The sequence below is a fragment of the Carassius auratus genome, chromosome 49, assembly GCF_003368295.1.
Source record: "Carassius auratus strain Wakin chromosome 49, ASM336829v1, whole genome shotgun sequence".
Classification (NCBI taxonomy): Eukaryota; Metazoa; Chordata; class Actinopteri; order Cypriniformes; family Cyprinidae; genus Carassius; species Carassius auratus.
The window spans coordinates 8,251,731-8,270,679 of NC_039291.1; the positions used below are offsets into that span (position 1 = coordinate 8,251,731).

The following is an 18,949-nucleotide window of genomic DNA, read 5'->3' on the forward strand; positions in this document are numbered from 1 at the left end:
AGTTGTAGTTGCTCCAGATTTCCTCCATATTTGTGTCCAACTTCCTGTTCATGCAGAGGGAGGAAGAGAGGCAAGAATGACTGGAAAAACTGAATCCTTGCTGTGAACTATTTACTATTCAATTACTCTTTATTGTTAGACTTTCTATACTGCATTTTGCTATAAATTATTTGAGCTATAACAGAGATGGCCATTATTAGTAATAAAACAAAACAGATGCCTTATACTAAATAAGCAGGTCCACAGTTAATCTGCATGACAAACTCCACATAAGACTTCTCATGATGTAATGAGAAGGCTGAAGGCACATTAGAATTAATTTGCAGATGTTTAATGAGGACAGTCGAACAATCAGAAATGTGAAGCCAGGCAAAGGGTCAAAACCACAGTAATAAGTCCAAGCGGCAAGCAGACAAGGGGATAATCCAAAGGAAGAGTAGTGAGGGCAGGCAAGGTGCTCAAACACAAGAAACGATCCAAACCAGCAGCCAAGTCAATAGGGTAATGCTAAAAGGCTGCCAAACAGTAAATGACTGTACAGTTTTGTACAATGACAAAAGTTTTGGCAGTGACATACATTTTGTGTTTTGCAAAGTTTGCTGCTTCATTATCTGTAGATTATTTTTCCCCATGTTTTTATTGTATACTGAAAGCAATGATACACATATCATAGGTTTTAAAGTCTTTTATTGGCAAAAAATATGAGTCAGTTTTTACAGTGTTGACCCTTGTTCTTCATAACTTCTGCAATTCGCTCTGGTATGCTGGATATTAGCTTCTGGGCCAAATCCTGGCTGATGGTGATCCATTCTTGCCTTATTAGTTCTTGGAGTTGATCACAATTTGTGGGTTCCTGCTTGTCCACTCACCTTTTGAGGACTGACCAAAGGTTCTCAATGTGATTGAAATCTGAGTAGATGCCTAGCCACAGAACCAACATTTCAATACAATGATCTTCGAGCCACTTCTTTATCACTCTTGCTTTGTGACCTGGTGCTCCATCATGCTGCAAAATCCATTGATCATCACCAAATTGCTTATGGATTGTATGAAGAAGTCGCTCTTACAGGATATTTTGATGCCATTCTTTATTCCTGGCAGTGTTTTGGGCAGAATCATGAGAGAGTTCACTCCCTTGGTTGAAAAGCAACCCCACTCATGAAAGATCTCAGGATGCTACACTGTTAGCACGACACAGAACAGGTAACGTTCACCTCTTCTTCTCCAAACAATCGATTTTCCAGATGTCCCAAACAGAAAGGAGATTTTCAGAGAAAATAACTTTGCACCAGTCTTCTGCTGTCAAGTTCTTGTACTTCCTGCAGAATTTCAGTTTGTCATTAATGTTTTTCTTGGAGAGAAGTTCTTGACACCAGGCCGTTGTCCAAAGGTCTTGGCCTCACTGTGCATGCAGATGCTCTCACACCATCCTGCTGTCATTCCTGAGCAAGTTCTACACTGGTGGTGACACGAGTCCTTAGCTGACTTCTCAGGAGGAGATGGTCCTGGTGCTTGCTGAACACTCTTGGATGTCCTGAAGACTTCTTCACTGCAGCTGAACCTCTCTCCTTGAAGTTCTTGATCTGGTAAATGGATATTTTTAAGGTGCAATATTCTGTAAAGCAATTTCCTTGCATGTGAAGCCATATTGATAGAAAAGCGGTGATGGCTGCACGTGTTTCTTTGGAGGTAACCACTGCTAACAAGAACATAATGATTGGAAGCACTTTCCTCCTTTTACAGCAATCAGTCTTCTCTTACAAAATATTTAGTATGATAGCGATTTCACCTGATTAGTAGGCTACTCATTCACACTTTCACGTGCTGCTGATATAATTAGTCAGTTACTTAGCTGGTCATTTTGTGTCAGGATAAAAAAAACAGTTTTGTGTGTGTGTGTGTGTGTGTGTGTGTGTGTGTGTGTGTGTGTGTGAAAAGTTAATTTTTGAAAGCTTCAAATTAAGATTTTAGCAATTATTTAAAATGATCACTCTACGCAATAATCTAGAAACAACCACAACAGCTGAAGCAGCAAGCTTTGCAAAACACAAAATGTTGTATGTCACTGCCGAGACTTTTGGCCATGACTGTAGAGTGAGCACAAAGTCAGTATTCGGGCGATGGCTCCCTCTGCTGGTGTGGCATTACACATATTTTTGCCGATATTAAACTTAATATATTGTCTGATTTTATTATGTATTTGGTGTCAAAATATGCAAATTAGCTTGTAAATATTTCCAATATAATATTGTTTCTCCTTTATTCCATTATAGCCATTTGTTTAATACTCAATAAATACTTTTTACTCATCAGCCAAATCAGAGATTAAACAGAACATCACAAGACTTTAATTTTTTTTTTTTTTTTTAATAAACAGTTTTTATTTTCAGTGTCAGAACAGAGATGCATCTAACCACCAATTGTAGCTACAGTATAATTTCTATACACATATATATATATATATATATATATATATATATATATATATATATATATATATATATATATATATATATATATAATAAAGGGACTTTTTTTATTTTTTTTATAAAAAGGCAAGGTATACCTGAACCTCTGTCACACACACAACCACATTTTCATTGTTCTTTTCATTGTTATATTCACCCACTAACAGATAACCATTAAGGCCAGGTAATGTGATATTCATGGTGCGCTCCCTGCTGGATAGTCAGGGTAGCGAATCATTGGGTGTTTTCCTTTACTTCATTTAAAGATAAAACATGGTTTTGGCTGCTCCGAGAAAACAAATAACATTCTATTCTTGCCTTTTATTTATTTGTATTACTATTTTTTTAATCTAATGCAGTTGTTCACTAATAATGAAAGTGCTAAGAGAAGCTAATAGAAGTTGTTGTGTGTTGAGTGTTAATATGTCTGTACCAAGTTGGTATTTGATCCTAAAAGTTAACCAATAATCATTTAGCTCAACATCATTTAGTACTTACAGTACCCATTATAAGTAAATCAGTATACACATGGCTTACAATAGCTCAATAGTTTTTTTTTTAACCACAAAATACTGGGACAGTTAGGGTGGGCTTTTGATGAAAGGAAAATACAAATGACAACCAAAGTTGCAGCTGTAGCTAAGGCCTAAGAATATGCAACATTTCTAGTAGTGAACTTGAATGCCAAAAGGTGAATGTAAAAAGATGGTCTGGATAGTGTCTAGGCCAGGCAGAAATAACAATCCAACAAATGAAAGAAAGAAAGAATGAAAGAAAGAAAGAAAGAAAGAAAGAAAGAAAGAAAGAAAGAAAGAAAGAAAGAAAGAAAGAAAATCTGAATCAGGAGCTTTATTACCAAGTATATTTACACATGATACATTTGACTGGGTGAAAGGAGCTTCCAGTGCCAAAGAAAGTATGCACACAGTGCAGATATACAGTACAGTACTTAATATGTATATCCAAAATACTGAAAAAGGGTATACTTTCTGTAATAGCAGAGAAAATTGTACTTTTTTTTTTTTACGAATGTGTATGTGTTCGTTTTTTTTTTTAATATATATATATATATATATATATATATATATATATATATATATATATATATATATATATTTTTTAACCATTGCTTCCAATGTCTAAACCTTGTATAATTTCCCCCTCTTGGCTATGTTATTTTTTTCCCTTTATTTATTTATTTTCCCCCACTTATTTGTATTTATTTATTTATGTCTTGTTCTCTATTTTTTTTATGTGGTTTTTGTATGCTTGTGTACTTGTTATAACATTTCTCATTGGGTTTTATTTATTTATTTTTATTTTATTTTATTATTTATTTTTTCAATAAAAAAGAAAGAGCACAGCAGTCATCGTTGTGCAGATGGTGTCATTTTGAATCTCGGCCAGCAGGCGGCAACAGAGTCAGTCACGCGCAGCGCGCACTGCTCCTCGTCACCAGCGAGTAACGGTCAGCAGCCCTGAGCGCTGGAGAGGAATGGAGCAGTGAAGACCTCTTCATCGGCGAGTGAGTTACTGCACCACACTGACAATATTACCACAGAGTAAACGCTTTAGAGAGGTTTGGATCGGTGGCAGGTTACAATATAGCAAATATTGTTTAGTTCGGGTTAGCTCGAAGCTCATAGTGCCTGCGTCCTAGTGAGCCGACTACATAGACATCATGTTTGGGCGTCAGAGGAGCTTTACAAATAAAGGGGGTTTGGTGCGTTTCGAGTCAGCAGTATGTTGGGACACAATAGGCACTATTTAGAAACCGCTTTAGTTATTTTCTTCTTATTCTTTAGAAACGATCTGTGATTCTTTGGCGTGATGTGTGATAAAGGTCGCCTGATGATATCGGATCCAGGAATGCTGTCTAGTTTGAGACATCTGTGATGTTGTCTGTGTAACTTAACGTTACTGTAGACAGCTTTTGTTTGAGACAAAGGCCACTATTCGCTTTGCGTGTCTGACGTTTAAAGAGCGTGTGGGTGATTATTTGAGTTCTGTCTGTCATAAAGTCCATATTCAAGCAAACGCATATCTTTACCAATGAAATGCCCTTAAAACTTGACTCGACTTGATCTAGATTAATAACTTCTGATCTGACTAGTTTTTAGTCCTGAATCGCTCCTCGTAACTTCTGGTTCCCAATTCATTTCACGTCCACTTAAGTGTGCATGTGATGATGATGATGATGATGATGATGATGATCTGAGAATGTCTAAACATCTGCTGATAAATTATCCTGTCCAACATATTGGTCTATCATTAGTTAAATTACACTAGATAAAGAGAATTATTACAAATACTGCAATCCTTTTTATGTGGTGACACAGCAAGATCATTTATTATTGAATATGTTGTGTCAGGACCCGAGCATAAATGAGACATTCACTGTAATTCCATACGATTGCATTCACTGGGTTCAGATTTCAAATGGGTTCTTCTGTTACTGAGGATCCTGGATGTCTGGATGGGTTTGAAGAATGACACGGGTTTTGGCATACCTCCGATGCAAAACAGTGAGCCTGAACTATAAATAACTTACATTAGAACAAACTGTAGATTCTCAGGAAAAATGTGCTGCATTATTAAACTTCAAATGTCAAACCATTATCCTAATACAGCTGGATAAACACTGGGTGACAGTTGTGGGGCAAGTTGTAACACATTTTAGCATCCCCTTACATACGACTGAGAAGACGGTTGAAGTCAGTCTATATGGAGTCATTTGGCAACTTAAAGCCAAAGTAAGAGTTGGTAAAATGTGCCCTATGCAGACTCAAGTCGACAAAGCCTGTACTCTGAATTTTTAGGGTTTAGCTGACATTGTCAGAGTGTTGTTACAAAAAGCACATCTATAGAAGGAGTTACACATTCTGGCTGTGTAACTTATTTTGTGCAATATAATCAGGGCTTGAATTTCGCTGTGGGATTGTGGGCATTATGCTGTATTCTACACATTCCCGCAGGTTTCATGATTATAAAGTGGGAAATTCCCACAAACATTAATGCATTATAGCATGTGGCTTGATCCAAACAGTTTATAAGAACAAATCTGTTTAAAATCATTTCCGTATTGCCTACTCCATTTTATTTATCCATGGCACATGCATTTTTTATATGTAGCCTAAGTAATGTTGTCCAATGAGTTGGTTGCATTATATAGGCATTATCTTGTATTTTTAAGGCAATAGATTTTTTGGGGACACTTTGAAAAACAGCAGTTTTTTAAAGTTCAATTTGTTAATGCATGAATTAACATGAACTAACAGAGAGCAATTTTTGTTATTATTATTAGGTTAAAAAGTAAATCTAGTGTTCTTTAGCATTGCTTCATGAACTGAGCCGAACCAAACCAAACTGTTGCTCCAAAACAGCAGTGATATGAAGCGAACTGTGGCATTGGTGTATCCCCCCCCCCCCCAAATAACTACAAATGATTTCAAATAATTTTTAACTTTTACTTAATTTCTTAACTGCCATTGCTGTTTTTCAGGGGCCTACTAATGGCCTACCGAGGATGCTAGTGTTACCATGGGCAGTGTCACTCTGCGCTACTTTTGCTATGGTTGCCTCTTCACCTCCGTGACCTGGTCGATTCTACTCTTCCTGTATTTCAACCTCAGCCAGGAAAGCCGCTTGTCCTTTAAAAATGTGCCCGTCCAGGGGCAACACCGTTTTCAGCCTCGTTTCACCCGTGGCCCAGCAGTCCTGCGCAGAGATGGTAGTCAAGTCCACAAAGGACGTGCAGTGGAGACTCTCAAGCTGGACCTTTCTCCAGAGCTGGGTTAGTAGACACTTCAACTATCAATCAATTCGTATCTTTCTATTTGAAATTTGCTCTTTATAGACATAATGTGAGGAGAAGAGGGCTGCTTGCTGATCTGATCTAGATTTTATGTTGGACATCAAGCAGCAACTCAACACAGTAGTATTGCTGTTTATGATGGTTTTATGATTTTACAAACAAACAAAAAAAGCTTTCAAGCATTAAAAACAATGAAATAAACATAAAATCAAGAAAAACATCTCGCCTTGTGCGCGAGAGAGAGAGCGCGCACGAGAGAGAGCGAGCGAGCCCCAGCCGCACGCGGCGCTGGCACGCTGCTGCTGCTGTAGGTGACATAGAGGGAGGCCGCCGAAAAACCAGGCTCTTGTCTTCATGGCAACAATATAAACTTTTTTTTTTTTTACACACCTACTGATAGGACACCTTCAAGAGTATTGACGGCATATGGAGTATGTTTGACAGGTGCAATATTTGAAAATCTATAATAATTTATTTTATTTTTTAAATTACATTTATATCTGAATTTATGCCAACCTATAGACTTTCAAATATAAAAATGTCATGACTTAATATGTATTTGTGTACAAAATGACATATAAACATATTTTCCTAGTATATTTTGCCTTGAAACGCTTCCAACACGCTTGCGTGTAGCATGAAAAATAGGCGTCGGTTCTATTTCTAGCATGCATGCGTTTTCCGCGTGGCTCGTGCCGCGCCTGAGACGCGCATCTCACGCAGGCAGTCTGCATGCTCTAACCTGTTAACATGGGAGCCGAATTAAAAACAGACACGCCACGCAGCTGAGACTCTTGCGCCACACATCCAGTGTGTCGCCGGCCTCACACCCTTGCCTGCCAACGAGCGCTGAAGTTGCCCGCTGTAGCCCGACTGTTGGGTCGAGTTCTGCTTTTTAAATTTTACCAGAACTGCTTAAACACAAACTTAATACAGATACTCCAACAAGGGGGAATAGTGATGTATTCATTTCTGTGTTCTACAGAACATAAGCTACATACAAATAATTCTGAAGTTATAACTACATGACACAGAAAGTGCTTTGAGTTGTTGTTACTCAATAAAAGAGTTAAGTAATTCAGTAGCTGACTTTTTTTAATACTGCAATCACTTTGTAGTGTATTTTCGTTTACTGTTGTGAAATGGAAAATCACTAATCACTAATCGAGAATCGTTAATAATCGAAAATCGACTGTAATCGAATCGGGACTTCAATAATCGTAATCGAATCGAATCGGGAAATCAGACAGATTAACCACCCCTAGTGTCGATGTTTAAATCATTTAAAATGAGAATGTAAGTGTGCTCACCCCATTTTTGTTTGTATGAAAAAAATGTGATTAGATTTCATATCGCAATATATATTGCAGAAAAATAAAATATCGCAATGTCATTTTTTCCCAATATCGTGCAGCCCTAATTATTAGTAATAGAAATGCAAACATTATAGTACTTTCTCATTTGCCTTCAGCATTTTGGACTAACTGGAGTTTGTTTACTAAGCGTGCAGAATAACCACCCAATAAAGAATTATAATAAACTAACCTTGAGGTCATAAATGGATGGATTAACATTTCTGCATTTGACGTTGAGAGCATAGACCATAATTTAGATATATTTTTGAGATGGAAAAATGCAGTTTTACAAATGCTAAAAATGTAGCTAAGACAGTGTTTCCTGTTGATATCTCCCAAGGGTAACATGTAAAGTATGAAGAGTAATGGCCCTAGTACTGAGCCTTGAGGTACACCATACTGCACTTGTGGTCGATAAGATACCTCTTCATTGACTGCTATTAATTGATGGCGGTCATATGAGAATTATTTAAACCATGTTAATGCACTTCCATTAATGCCTACAAAGTCTATGCAAAAAGAAGGTTGTGGTCAATAGTGTTGAACGCAGCACTAAGATCCAATAGCACTATTAAGCCGCGTTTCCACCGCAGGAACTTTACCCAGGAACTAGGGACTTGGTCCGGTACTTGGTGTGTTTCCACCGCAGGAACCAGGAACTAAATAAAAGTTCCGGGTAAAAAAATGCCCCCCAGAAAGTCCCTGCTGGCGAGGTGGTACTTTTTTAAAGTTCCGGAACTTTCGGGGGTGGGACTTTGGCGCTAAACATGCTGATTGGTTGAGTTCACGCAGCATTGGTTGAGTTCAACCACCATTTATTCGGATCAACATTTTCAAAATATTACTGTTATTGTGTCATGAAATGTAATTTTAAAAGTATTTCAGGCGAGAATGTAGTTGTTTGAAACTCAAATCTGTTGTTTATTTATAAAGACAGCGCCTATTTAAAAATGTGTTTCGCCGATCTCGTAGACGATGAGCTCCACTCGATCAGCGGGAGCTCAGTCCTCATGTATCCGCAGAGAGCAGCCTCTCCTGGGATAGACCTTCTGATATGCGCCGCTGGCTCTGATGTGTCTTTAGTGGTTAAAACATAACATATAATTCAGCTGCGGGGTAAATCTAACAGGTTTTCTTTGGTCTGTATTCAATTTATCTATATGTTAACATGAAAATAAAAAGGCAAGTCTATATAATATTTCTTTCTTTGTAATGGCTGTATGTACGTTACACTTATCCCTGAACTAAGTACATTTCTGCAGCTGTTATTATGTTTAAATGAAAATGAAAGGAGGCAGTGGTATTTTATATCCTATTTCGTTTTATTGTAAATATACTGAGGGGAAAATTGCAGTAGCCAAAGCGATCTGAGTTCACGCAGCATTGGTTGAGTTCAACCACCATTTATTTGGATAATTTTCAAATATTACTGTTATTGTGTCATGAACTGTACTTTTAAAAGTATTTCAGGCGAGAATGTAGTTGTTTAAAACTCAAATCTATGGTTTATTTATAAAGACAGCGCCTATTTAAAAATGTGTTTCGCCGATCTCGTAGACGGTGAGCTCCACTCAATCAGCGGGAGCTCAGTCCTCATGTATCCGCAGAGAGCAGCCTCATCTCGGACAGATTTTCTGATATGTGCCGCTGGCTCTGATGTCTCTTTAGTGGTTAAACATAAAATATAATTCAGCTGCGGGGTAAATCTAACAGGTTTTCTTTGGTCTGTATTCAATTTATCTATATGTAAAAATGAAAATAAAAAAGGCAAATTTATATAATATTTCGTTTCATTGTAATGGCTGCATATACACATTTCCCTGAACTAAGTACATTTCTGCAGTTGTTATTATGCTTAAATGAAAACGAAAGGAGGCAGTGGTATTTGATTATCATATTTCGTTTTATTGTAAATATACAGTAGGGAAAATTGCAGTAGCCAAGACGAGCTGACTGAAGTAATCAAGTATCATATATATATATAGTATATAGTTACGCTGCTGTTTATAGATTTACCGGACTTGCGTAGTTGCAGACATCACACTCCCCAGTCGAATGCACAAAGTCTGAACCAACTACCGAGGATGCACGTCCAAAATCAGTACTTTTTTTTTTTTTTTTTTTTAATCAGCGGTACTTTGTATTGAGAAACGCGCGCAGACCTACGTCACCAGTCTATTTGCCTAATCTACCCGGTACTTTACACCGCGGTGGAAACGCAGAAAGCAACAGGTCTGGGGGGAAAAAAGTTCCTGGGAAAAAAAGTTCCTGGTAAAAATGTTCCGGGTAATTTCGGTGGAAACGCGGCATTAGAGAGATTCAGCCACGATCAGATGATAAGAGCAGGTAATTTGTAACTCTAAGGAGAGCAGTCTCAGTGATACGGTCTAAATCCTGACTGGAAATCCTCATCACTTGGCTGCATAATTTCAACACCATCAACATAAATTCCATGTGACAGTATTAAATCTACAGTATGATTTCGACAATGAGTTGGTCCTGAGACATGTTGTCTAACCCCAGTAGAGTTCAGAATGTCTATGAATGCTGATCCCAGTGCATCTTTTTCATTATCAAGATGGATATTAAAATAACCACACCAACTATTAAAACTTTATCTGTAGCCAGCACTAACTCGCTTGTAAAATCAGCAAACTCTGAGAAATCCTGAAAACATTGTTATAAATTGAAGCAACACCTCCCCCTTTGCCTTTTGGACGTGGCTCATGATTATAACAGTAATCTTGGGGGGTGGACTCATTTAAAATAATGTAATCATCAGCTTTTAGCCAGGTTTCTGTCAAACAGAGCACATCTAGATTATTTTACGTTCAATCATTCAATGTCTGTAGTAGGCTGTTAGCTGAATATTTTAGACTTGCACTATTTGTATCTTTTTTTTTTTGTATTGTATTTGTCCTTTGTTTTTGTTTTATAACTGACAGGTTAATTATTTTCAATAATTCTTTATTTTTAATAAGAACTTTATTTGTATTTGTATAAATGTATTTTTTATATGTAAGTTTGGGAACCCCTTGCAGAATCTGTGAAATTATTAAATTTAATATTAAATTTATTTAGTACTGTCCTGAGTAAGGTATTTTACATGAAAGATGTTTATATTTAGTCCACAGCACACACAAAAAGTGCTGAAATTATTAAAATAACCCCATTCAAAAGTTTGGGAACCATTGGTTCTTAAAGGGGGGGGGGTGAAATGCTCGTTTTCACTCAATATCCTGTTAATCTTGAGTACCTATAGAGTAGTACTGCGTCCTTCATAACTCCAAAAAGTCTTTAGTTTTATTATATTCATAAGAGAAAGATAGTCTGTACCGATTTTTCCCGGAAAAACACGACCGGCTGAAGGCGTGACGTGTGGGCGGAGCTAAAGAATCACGAGCGCCAGTAGGCTTTTGCATTGAGAGCATGTGGAAGCTGTGACATTACCGTGAGGGAAAAACCATCATCCAAAACAAACCACGGCTTACAGTCAGATTCAGCCATTTATTTATGATCCAGAATCAGATCCCGAGGCTGAAACTGAACGAGAGCAGCAGCAGCGGGGCTCAAACCGGGGTCTCTGCATGGGAGGGGACGCACTAACAAGGAGGCAGAGATATTTGAAGCAGTTTTACTCACCGCCTGCGGTTCCAACACACGATCGTGACCCTTTTTCGTTGGGATTGCATCATCCTTAAGAAATAAACGAGACGCAAATCCGTCGTCAAACTGGGCCTTGTTTGTAAAACAAGCATCTTCGAAATGCAGGGAACAAACACAAACACTTGCACAACTCCGTTGATGCTCTGTAAAAATAAACTCCATCCACTGGTCCCTTAATGCTGTTTTTTTTTTTGGTAATCTGTGCAGGGTTGTCTTGCCCTGGCAAACAAAAACACACTTCTTTTGTGACTTTTCGCGACGCTCTCGCTCTGATCAGTGAATCGCTCTGATCAGTGAAATGTCTGTGCTGCTCAGCCTCGCTGTACGGGAGCGCGCGCTCTTCTGGCAGAAGTGCCCTTAAGACCCATATAAGGAAATTCCGCTCCATCTAACGTCACACAGAGCCATATTCGAAAAAAAAACTTTCCGAAACTTGTGACAAACCGGAAGGAGTATTTTGGGAACAAAAATACTCTTTCAAACGTACAACTTAATTTTTGAAACTTTGTCCATGTTTAGCATGGGAATCCATCTCTTTAACAGTGTAAAAAACTCAGTATGCATGAAATAGCATTTCACCCCCCCTTTAATACTGTGTGCTTTTACCTGGATGATCCACGACTTTCTCTGTTTTATGATGGTTGTGCATGAGTCCCATGTTTGTTCTGAACTAGGGATGTCAATTTCGACAAATTCTCATGATCGATCGTCGTTTAAATTAACGATCAATTAATCGATTAATCGTTAACCTTCATACTGCAAGATGCGTCTACAGTAGCTATCGCATGAATTGGTGTGCAATGACACTAAAAACGCAAGCGTCCTCCCACAAAGGAAAGGGTTTTTACTGTAAATAAAAGGCTAGTAGGATTATAAAATGAATCGATTGATCATTTAATATAATTATTTAATTCAAATACAATGACTAATATAACGCTGTCTCAGATGCACTCTGGCATATGACCGGAGCGGAGTGGTAATATTTCCTTAAGAGCGCCTTTCTGAAGATTCCACTCCGCTCGCTCAACCCAGTTCATAATCCAAGCGTTCTAAGTGCATTTTATCTTGTGTGTGCTTTTCACATGCTTTATAATCCATGTGTATTTTGTAAAGATCTACGAACATTTCATCTCGTGTGTGTGTGTGTGTGTGCGTTGGTGTTTTAATGAGCCTATTTTGAATATTCTATTGCACAACAATGTTAGCTATTTTCACGGAAATAAAGTGAATGAAAATCAAATATACTTTTTCAGTTTTTGCAGTTTAGGAATGTTTGCGAAGGATAGATTAATATATTTAATACATTTTAATTAATACAATTAATAAAATTAAGAAGAATTAAGAAAATTTGTTTTGAAACATAATAATTGCTATTTATCAGCATGCATAATTTTAGACAATTATACAAGAATTTTGGTACAAACAGTAAACAATTAGGCCTACTAGAAAAACTTTATGTCGGAGCTGGAACTGGTTTACGGCGAGCATCAGCGGAATATTAACGGAGCGCTTGCTCAGGCGGTTAGCGACTGAGTGGAGCGCACGTCCATAGAGCGGAAAACGTAGCGAGCGTGCGTCCATGTTTTTGTTACGGTGTTATTTTCTTTCCAAATGTGCATAGGATATTGTGCATATCAAGGAAAATCCGGAGAATGCGAAAAAACCCATCTACTTGTGAATGCCCATTACGTGTTAAAGGCCTATATGCCATTAGTTATTAAGCCAATTCAGCAGTCTTGAAATTTAGATTTACTTACCTCACATGGATAACATTTTAATACTTATATATTACTTGCTCATGAGCTAAATGTAACAGTTAAGTTAAATTATATGCTAATCTATTTCGAAAAACTAACGATCTGGTATTAATTTTCTTTTCCTCTAATGTTAATTGAATGGCAAAACAGACTGGTTTCTTTTTCAAATAAAACTTTTTATTTGCTGTCATTTTCCGAAAAAAACAAAAAACAAAAAACATTTGACAGTTTGTAATGTTACTTCTAAAACACAGTTCCAACATATTTATTTTGTGCCAATTTACACTTTAAAGAAAACAAATAATTGAACACATTTGGTGCATTAAAATAATCTAAATTTCCCCATTCCATCACATTTATTGTGTGAACCTTTCAACACTTTCGTTTTAAAAAAATATGTAAAACAACCCATGTCATTCCGTGAACTTTGCGACATTAATGTGGAGTTTTATTTATTTTTAATTTTACCACATTTATGGAGTTACATAACATTTAAAGCAATAAACACTTTTTGTTTTAAATATTATAAAAAATAAACATGTGATGCATTAAACGTTCAACGTGAAACATCTATATTTTAAAATTCATTTAAATGTGGTTTTATTAACAAAGTTCGGGAGAAGCACGATCAGATAATCATCCAATTTGGTACAGGTGCATCTCGTTTAGCTAATCATCTTATAGCACGCACGCGTATATATATCCAGTCTTCCTACCTCCTGTCCCACGACAGTTTTTCGGCATAGACCGTCTGTCAGCATTCGGTTCGCTCTGTCAGCATTCGGTTCGCGCTGTCCGTCATCTTATCACAGGCCCAATCTTCCTTCCGACGAAGATATCTATCCGCCGAACACCAACAAGCGTCATCGGTCAGCTGCTCTTCTCGCCAAGCCACACGTTGTGGCCAAAAGCTCGTGCAAATCCTTGAGCTCGCCTCACTCGGCAACACGATTTTCTCGCCAGGACCGGGCTCTATTATAATGCTGGATCGCAGCCGTGCTCCAGTTCTCCCCGCAGTAAACCTCTCTCGCTTTTTCTGCCGTGTCGCAGTTCGATGCTGCCTCCACTAGCGGCGAAGACCGTGCGTTGTTGTAGTGGCATGTCGTTCGTGAAAGAATCGTTTTTTTCGAATGAATCTTCTAGGCGAACGAATCGTTCTCGGTTTACACTCATTCATGAAGAATTTTTCAGAGTTGTCATCCACAATGAGCGAGTTTCATATGAGTCTCAGAGATCGAGAGCTCTCATTCGTGAACGAAAGGACTAAACCGGTATACATGTCGAGTTGATTAAACAGATACATGTCGTTCGTAAACGCAAGGAACTCTTATCAATTTTGTTAAGATGAGAGTAAACCGGGTCAGTTAGCCATTTAGCATGTCAATCTTGCAAAATGTAAAGCGCAGTTATAGGTACTGTGCACATATTGTTTACATATTTAGCATACAAAAGATAAATTCCACGTTTAATCCCCGACTTATGAACGTGAATATATAGATCAATATATGAACCGTCTGACCAAACAATTAAAATGCTAATCATGCAAGGAAACCTCGTGATTTGCTCATCTGAACAATTTAAATAGACGTTATATATAGAATGCGCTTATGAAGACGCCAAAATTTGTTAAACGGCGTTATGACTTAACTCTGTCCGATGACGATGCCACTTTTTAACCACGAAGCAAAGGCTTTTTGCAAAGTTGTCATCCACACCGAAATGTCTAAAGACATTACATTTGCTTTACTGTGCATGTTTAAACCTCACTGAGATGATACAGACATAAGTTTCATGCAATTATTCCGGCAGGATCAATTATTTAGGGACATATTTCACCATTTACTGGCATGATTATTCAGAATTTTTCACGCTACTGCCTCGTGTTTGGCTGCAGAACAACAAGTGTGAGTAAATTTTCTATCGTCTTTTTAGGACTGTTATATGAAAAGCATGCAAAGTAAATGTCTTTAGAAACGGCTTGAATTTGAATTACTGCAATTAACGTTACTGCTATAGACATGTCTATTGGTACAATGGTTTATAAAACTAAACATGCTACATCGTTTCAAAGCCTCTATTTTCACAGTCCATACTACAACAGGAAAACAGCATCCCAAATTTATCTGCTCCGGAGGCTGTTTAAAAGGGCCCGAAGGCCAAAACAAGAGGAAAAGATGCTTTTCCAACAGGACTGTATTAATTCAGACAAGGTTTGAGCAATCGTCAAATCAGCCAACAACTACAGCAGCCAAAGCAAGCATGAAGCTACTTTTACTTGCAACACGGGCCTGCACATCTCAGTATTTCCATCCTGTTACTTCTGCTAGCAGTGCAGGCTACACAGGTTCTTCAAGACATCACACACCCCAGCCCCTTCCCACGACCCACAGCTACAGCAGCTGAAGCAAACGTGAGGCCGCCTCCATTCGTAAACGCGCCCTCAACTCTTCCGCTCCCTCATGCTACTAACCATTTTTCTGTTCAGTGGCCTCCAGCTCCAGATTTGCCAGAAGGCAGAGGGTACCAAGACCTATTATTGGTCAGGCCGATTATTTTATTTATTTATATATCTATCTCGAACCCTCTTCAGCCAACCCCTCTAACGCCAGCTCATCCCCTTTCACTAAAACTCCTAATCTACCATAGCTAACTCTCCTAACATGCCCTATCTATCTGTAATGGTCAATCCTCACTTCAGCCATCCTTCCGCAGGAGCTTTCTTTGTATCTCCCCACCGCCGCTGCATTGTCCGCTCCTGCAGGAGCCTTTTCTGTTTTTTCCTCACTGCCGCAGCAGTCTCCGCTTCCGCAGGAGCCTCTACCTATATTTCACCACTGCCGCAGCAGTGTCTGCTCCCGCAGGAGCCTCTACCTATATTTCACCACTGCCGCAGCAGTGTCTGCTCCCGCAGGAGCCTCTACCTATATTTCACCACTGCCATAGCAGTGTCTGCTCCCGCAGGAGCCCTTTCCATCCTTCCCTACTGCCGCAATTCTCGCTGCCGCAAGAGCCTCAAAAATAAATAAATAAATAAATAAATAAATAAAAATATATATTTTATGTCCATTCTCCAATTCAACCTCATCAGGCTCGCTTTTGTCTAACTCCGGAACGCCCAATCTAAATTCACGATGGACCCTCATTTCATCAACGACTCTGGTTTAAAAAAAAAAAAAAAAAAAAAAAAAAAAAAAAAAAAAATTAATCGAGTAACAAAATGTGTTGTTGCTTAATTATACTGATGTGCGCATGCACAGTAAATCTGATGGGTAGGATAAAATGTCAGGACCCCGGACCTTTATTTAGTCGGGTTGACGTACCTTCTGTGTATGTGATGTGACGCTAGTTTTACTTAAAGTCAAATGCTCATGAACTGACTGTCAGAGCAGTTCTGGAGATGTTGTTCATGTGTTCAAGTCCTCATTTAGTGAGACAGCAGACGCAGAAATTACCGTGAGAGTAATGCGCGCTTCAGTGTGTGTGTGAAAAAGGAAGTCGCGCTCCTGCTCCATTCATTAACAGAGACACACAGAACATGCAGGATTTACATTTAAACACTGTTCCGTCTTAATATTTAGAGATATTAATTCGTGAATCGGATGTAAGTGCAATTACCTATTTTGATTAATTCATTCAAAAAAAAAAAAAAAAAAAAAAAAAAAAAAAAAAAATTCATTGCGAAAGAACCCGACGTGAGATTTAGAATAAATTAAAAGAGGCTTCGAAGCAGAGGAATTTGCCTACATCATTTTTGTAATCGCGTTACTCGAGGAATCGTTTCAGCCCTAATCTTAAGCAGCTCAAAAGGGGCCTCTCACATAATCCGATAGATGCCCTCGGTTGTTGTTCATCAGACATTTAAAAAAAAAAAAAAAAAAAAAAAAAAAAAAAAAAAAAATTTTATATATTCCTCCTTAAATCATGTTGTGTACTTGAATAATAGAAGCCTCTCAGTTATCGTTTCTTCGGCCAAAGTAAGGGCCCTCCAGCCATCGTTACAATCTCCTTGCCTATTTCAGCATCGGACAGGGCTCTCCCTTCCAGTGCAGCTGGGCAGTGGCTCCCTTCGGTCGCAGTGTGAGCCTTTCATCTGTCATTGAGTTGCGCTGCGCGCTCAGCGGCAGATGGGGGTATCCCTCCCGGTGCAGCAGAGCCACAGGCCCCCTTCGGTCGTTGTGACAGCCCTCCATCCGATGCATCAAATTAAGCCGCTTATACAGTCGCAAGGGGGACTCTCCCTTCCGGTGCAGCAGAGCCGCAGCTCCCTTCGGACGCAGCGAGAGTCCCTCCATCAGTCGCGTTTTCTTGCCTACTCCGTATCGGACGGGGCTCCCCTACCGGTGCAGCAGACCCACGGCTCCCTTCGGTCGCAGGGTGAACCCCCCGTCTGAGTTATGTTGCATGCTCAAGGGCGGACCGGGATCTCCCTCCCGGGGGAACACAGCCGCTGGCTCCCTTCGGTCGCAGCAGGAGCCCTCCATCCGATGCATCAAACCGTTCCTCGAATCTTCTTGCCTATTCTGCATCTGATGGGGCTCTCCCTTCCGGTGCAGCAGACCCACGGCTCCCTTCGGTCGCAGGGTGAACCCCCCCGTCTGAGTTATGTTGCATGCTCAAGGGCGGATAGGGTTCTCCCTCCCGGGGGAATAGAGCTGCTGGCTCCCTTCGGTCGCAGTGAGAGCCCTCCATCAGACGCATCAAGCCATGCCTCGCATCGCAAGGGGGACTCGCCTTTCCGGTGCAGCAGAGCCGCAGCTCCCTTCGGACGCAGCAAAAGTCCCTCCAACAGTCGTATTCTAGTTAGCGTCAATCAGGGCTCTCCCCTCCGGGGCAGCACTCCTGCTGCAGAGTTGCGAACCCCCTACGGAGGCTGGGAGAACCCTCAGAGGCAAAAAACCGTGCCTCCATAAACCCGCAATGGGGGACTCCCCCTTCCGGTGCAGCAGAGCCGCAGCTCCCTTCGGATGCAGCGGGAGTCCCTCCAACAGTCGCGTCTCTTTGCCTTCTCAGCATCGGACTAGGGCTCCTCTTCCGGTGCAGCAGACCCACAGCTCCCTTCGGTCGCAGTGTGAACCCCCCATCTGAGTTATGTTGCATGCTCCACGATGGCTAGGGATCTCCCTCCCGATGGGGTACAGCCGCTGGCTCCCTTCGGTTGCATTAGGAGCCCTTCATCCGACGCGCCAAACCGCGGCTCGAATCTCATTGCCTATTTAGCATCTGACGGGGCTCTCCCTTCTGGTGCAGCAGACCCACGGCTCCCTTCGGTCGCAGTGTGAACCCCCCGTCCGAGTTATGTTGCATACTCTATGGCGGCCAGGGATCTCCCTCCCGATGGGATACAGTCGCTGGCTCCCTTCAGTCGCAGTGAGAGCCCTCCATCAGATGCAACAAACCGCGCCTCGTACTCAGCCGCAAGAGGGACTCTCCCTTCCGGTGCAGCAGAGCCGCAGCTCCCTTCGGAGGCAGCAAGAGTCCCTCATTTCTTGATATCTGGCATTGTGCTCCTCCCATAAGCGGCATGGAGGGCTCGCTGGTAAGACGTTGCGAGCCGCAGCTCTCGTCGAACACTGCACGGGCTCTCCAGGTCGCTCTGCATTTTCTTCCCAACACGCATATTTTGGGGGGCAACTAAATTTTATCTCTCTGGCTGCTGTCCTATGGCTTTAAGCTTCTTTTGGGGAGTTATTTGGGTTCGGGCTATGCTCCGGGCCCGGACCCCTCCCCCAGGACAGCACGCCAAAATATGCCTACTATTTGCCTTCAGATTAGATGTAAGGGTGAACTCGTGAAATGTGGTTTTATTAACAAAGTTCGGGAGAAGCACGATCAGATAATCATCCAATTTGGTACAGGTGCATCTCGTTTAGCTAATCATCTTATAGCACG

General features: G+C 40.2%; 1 protein-coding gene across 1 annotated transcript in view; it reads left to right on the forward strand.

Annotated features, from left to right (window-relative positions):
• Nucleotides 1–3,868: 3,868 nt before the first annotated feature.
• Nucleotides 3,869–18,949, forward strand: part of LOC113066127 (polypeptide N-acetylgalactosaminyltransferase 11-like) — a 38,285-nt gene continuing 23,204 nt past the window's right edge. The window contains exons 1-2 of the mRNA XM_026237794.1: nucleotides 3,869–3,993; nucleotides 5,971–6,261. Coding sequence (XP_026093579.1) covers nucleotides 6,009–6,261 — 253 coding nt within the window. The 5' untranslated portion in view covers nucleotides 3,869–3,993; nucleotides 5,971–6,008. The remainder of the gene's footprint in view (nucleotides 3,994–5,970; nucleotides 6,262–18,949) is intronic.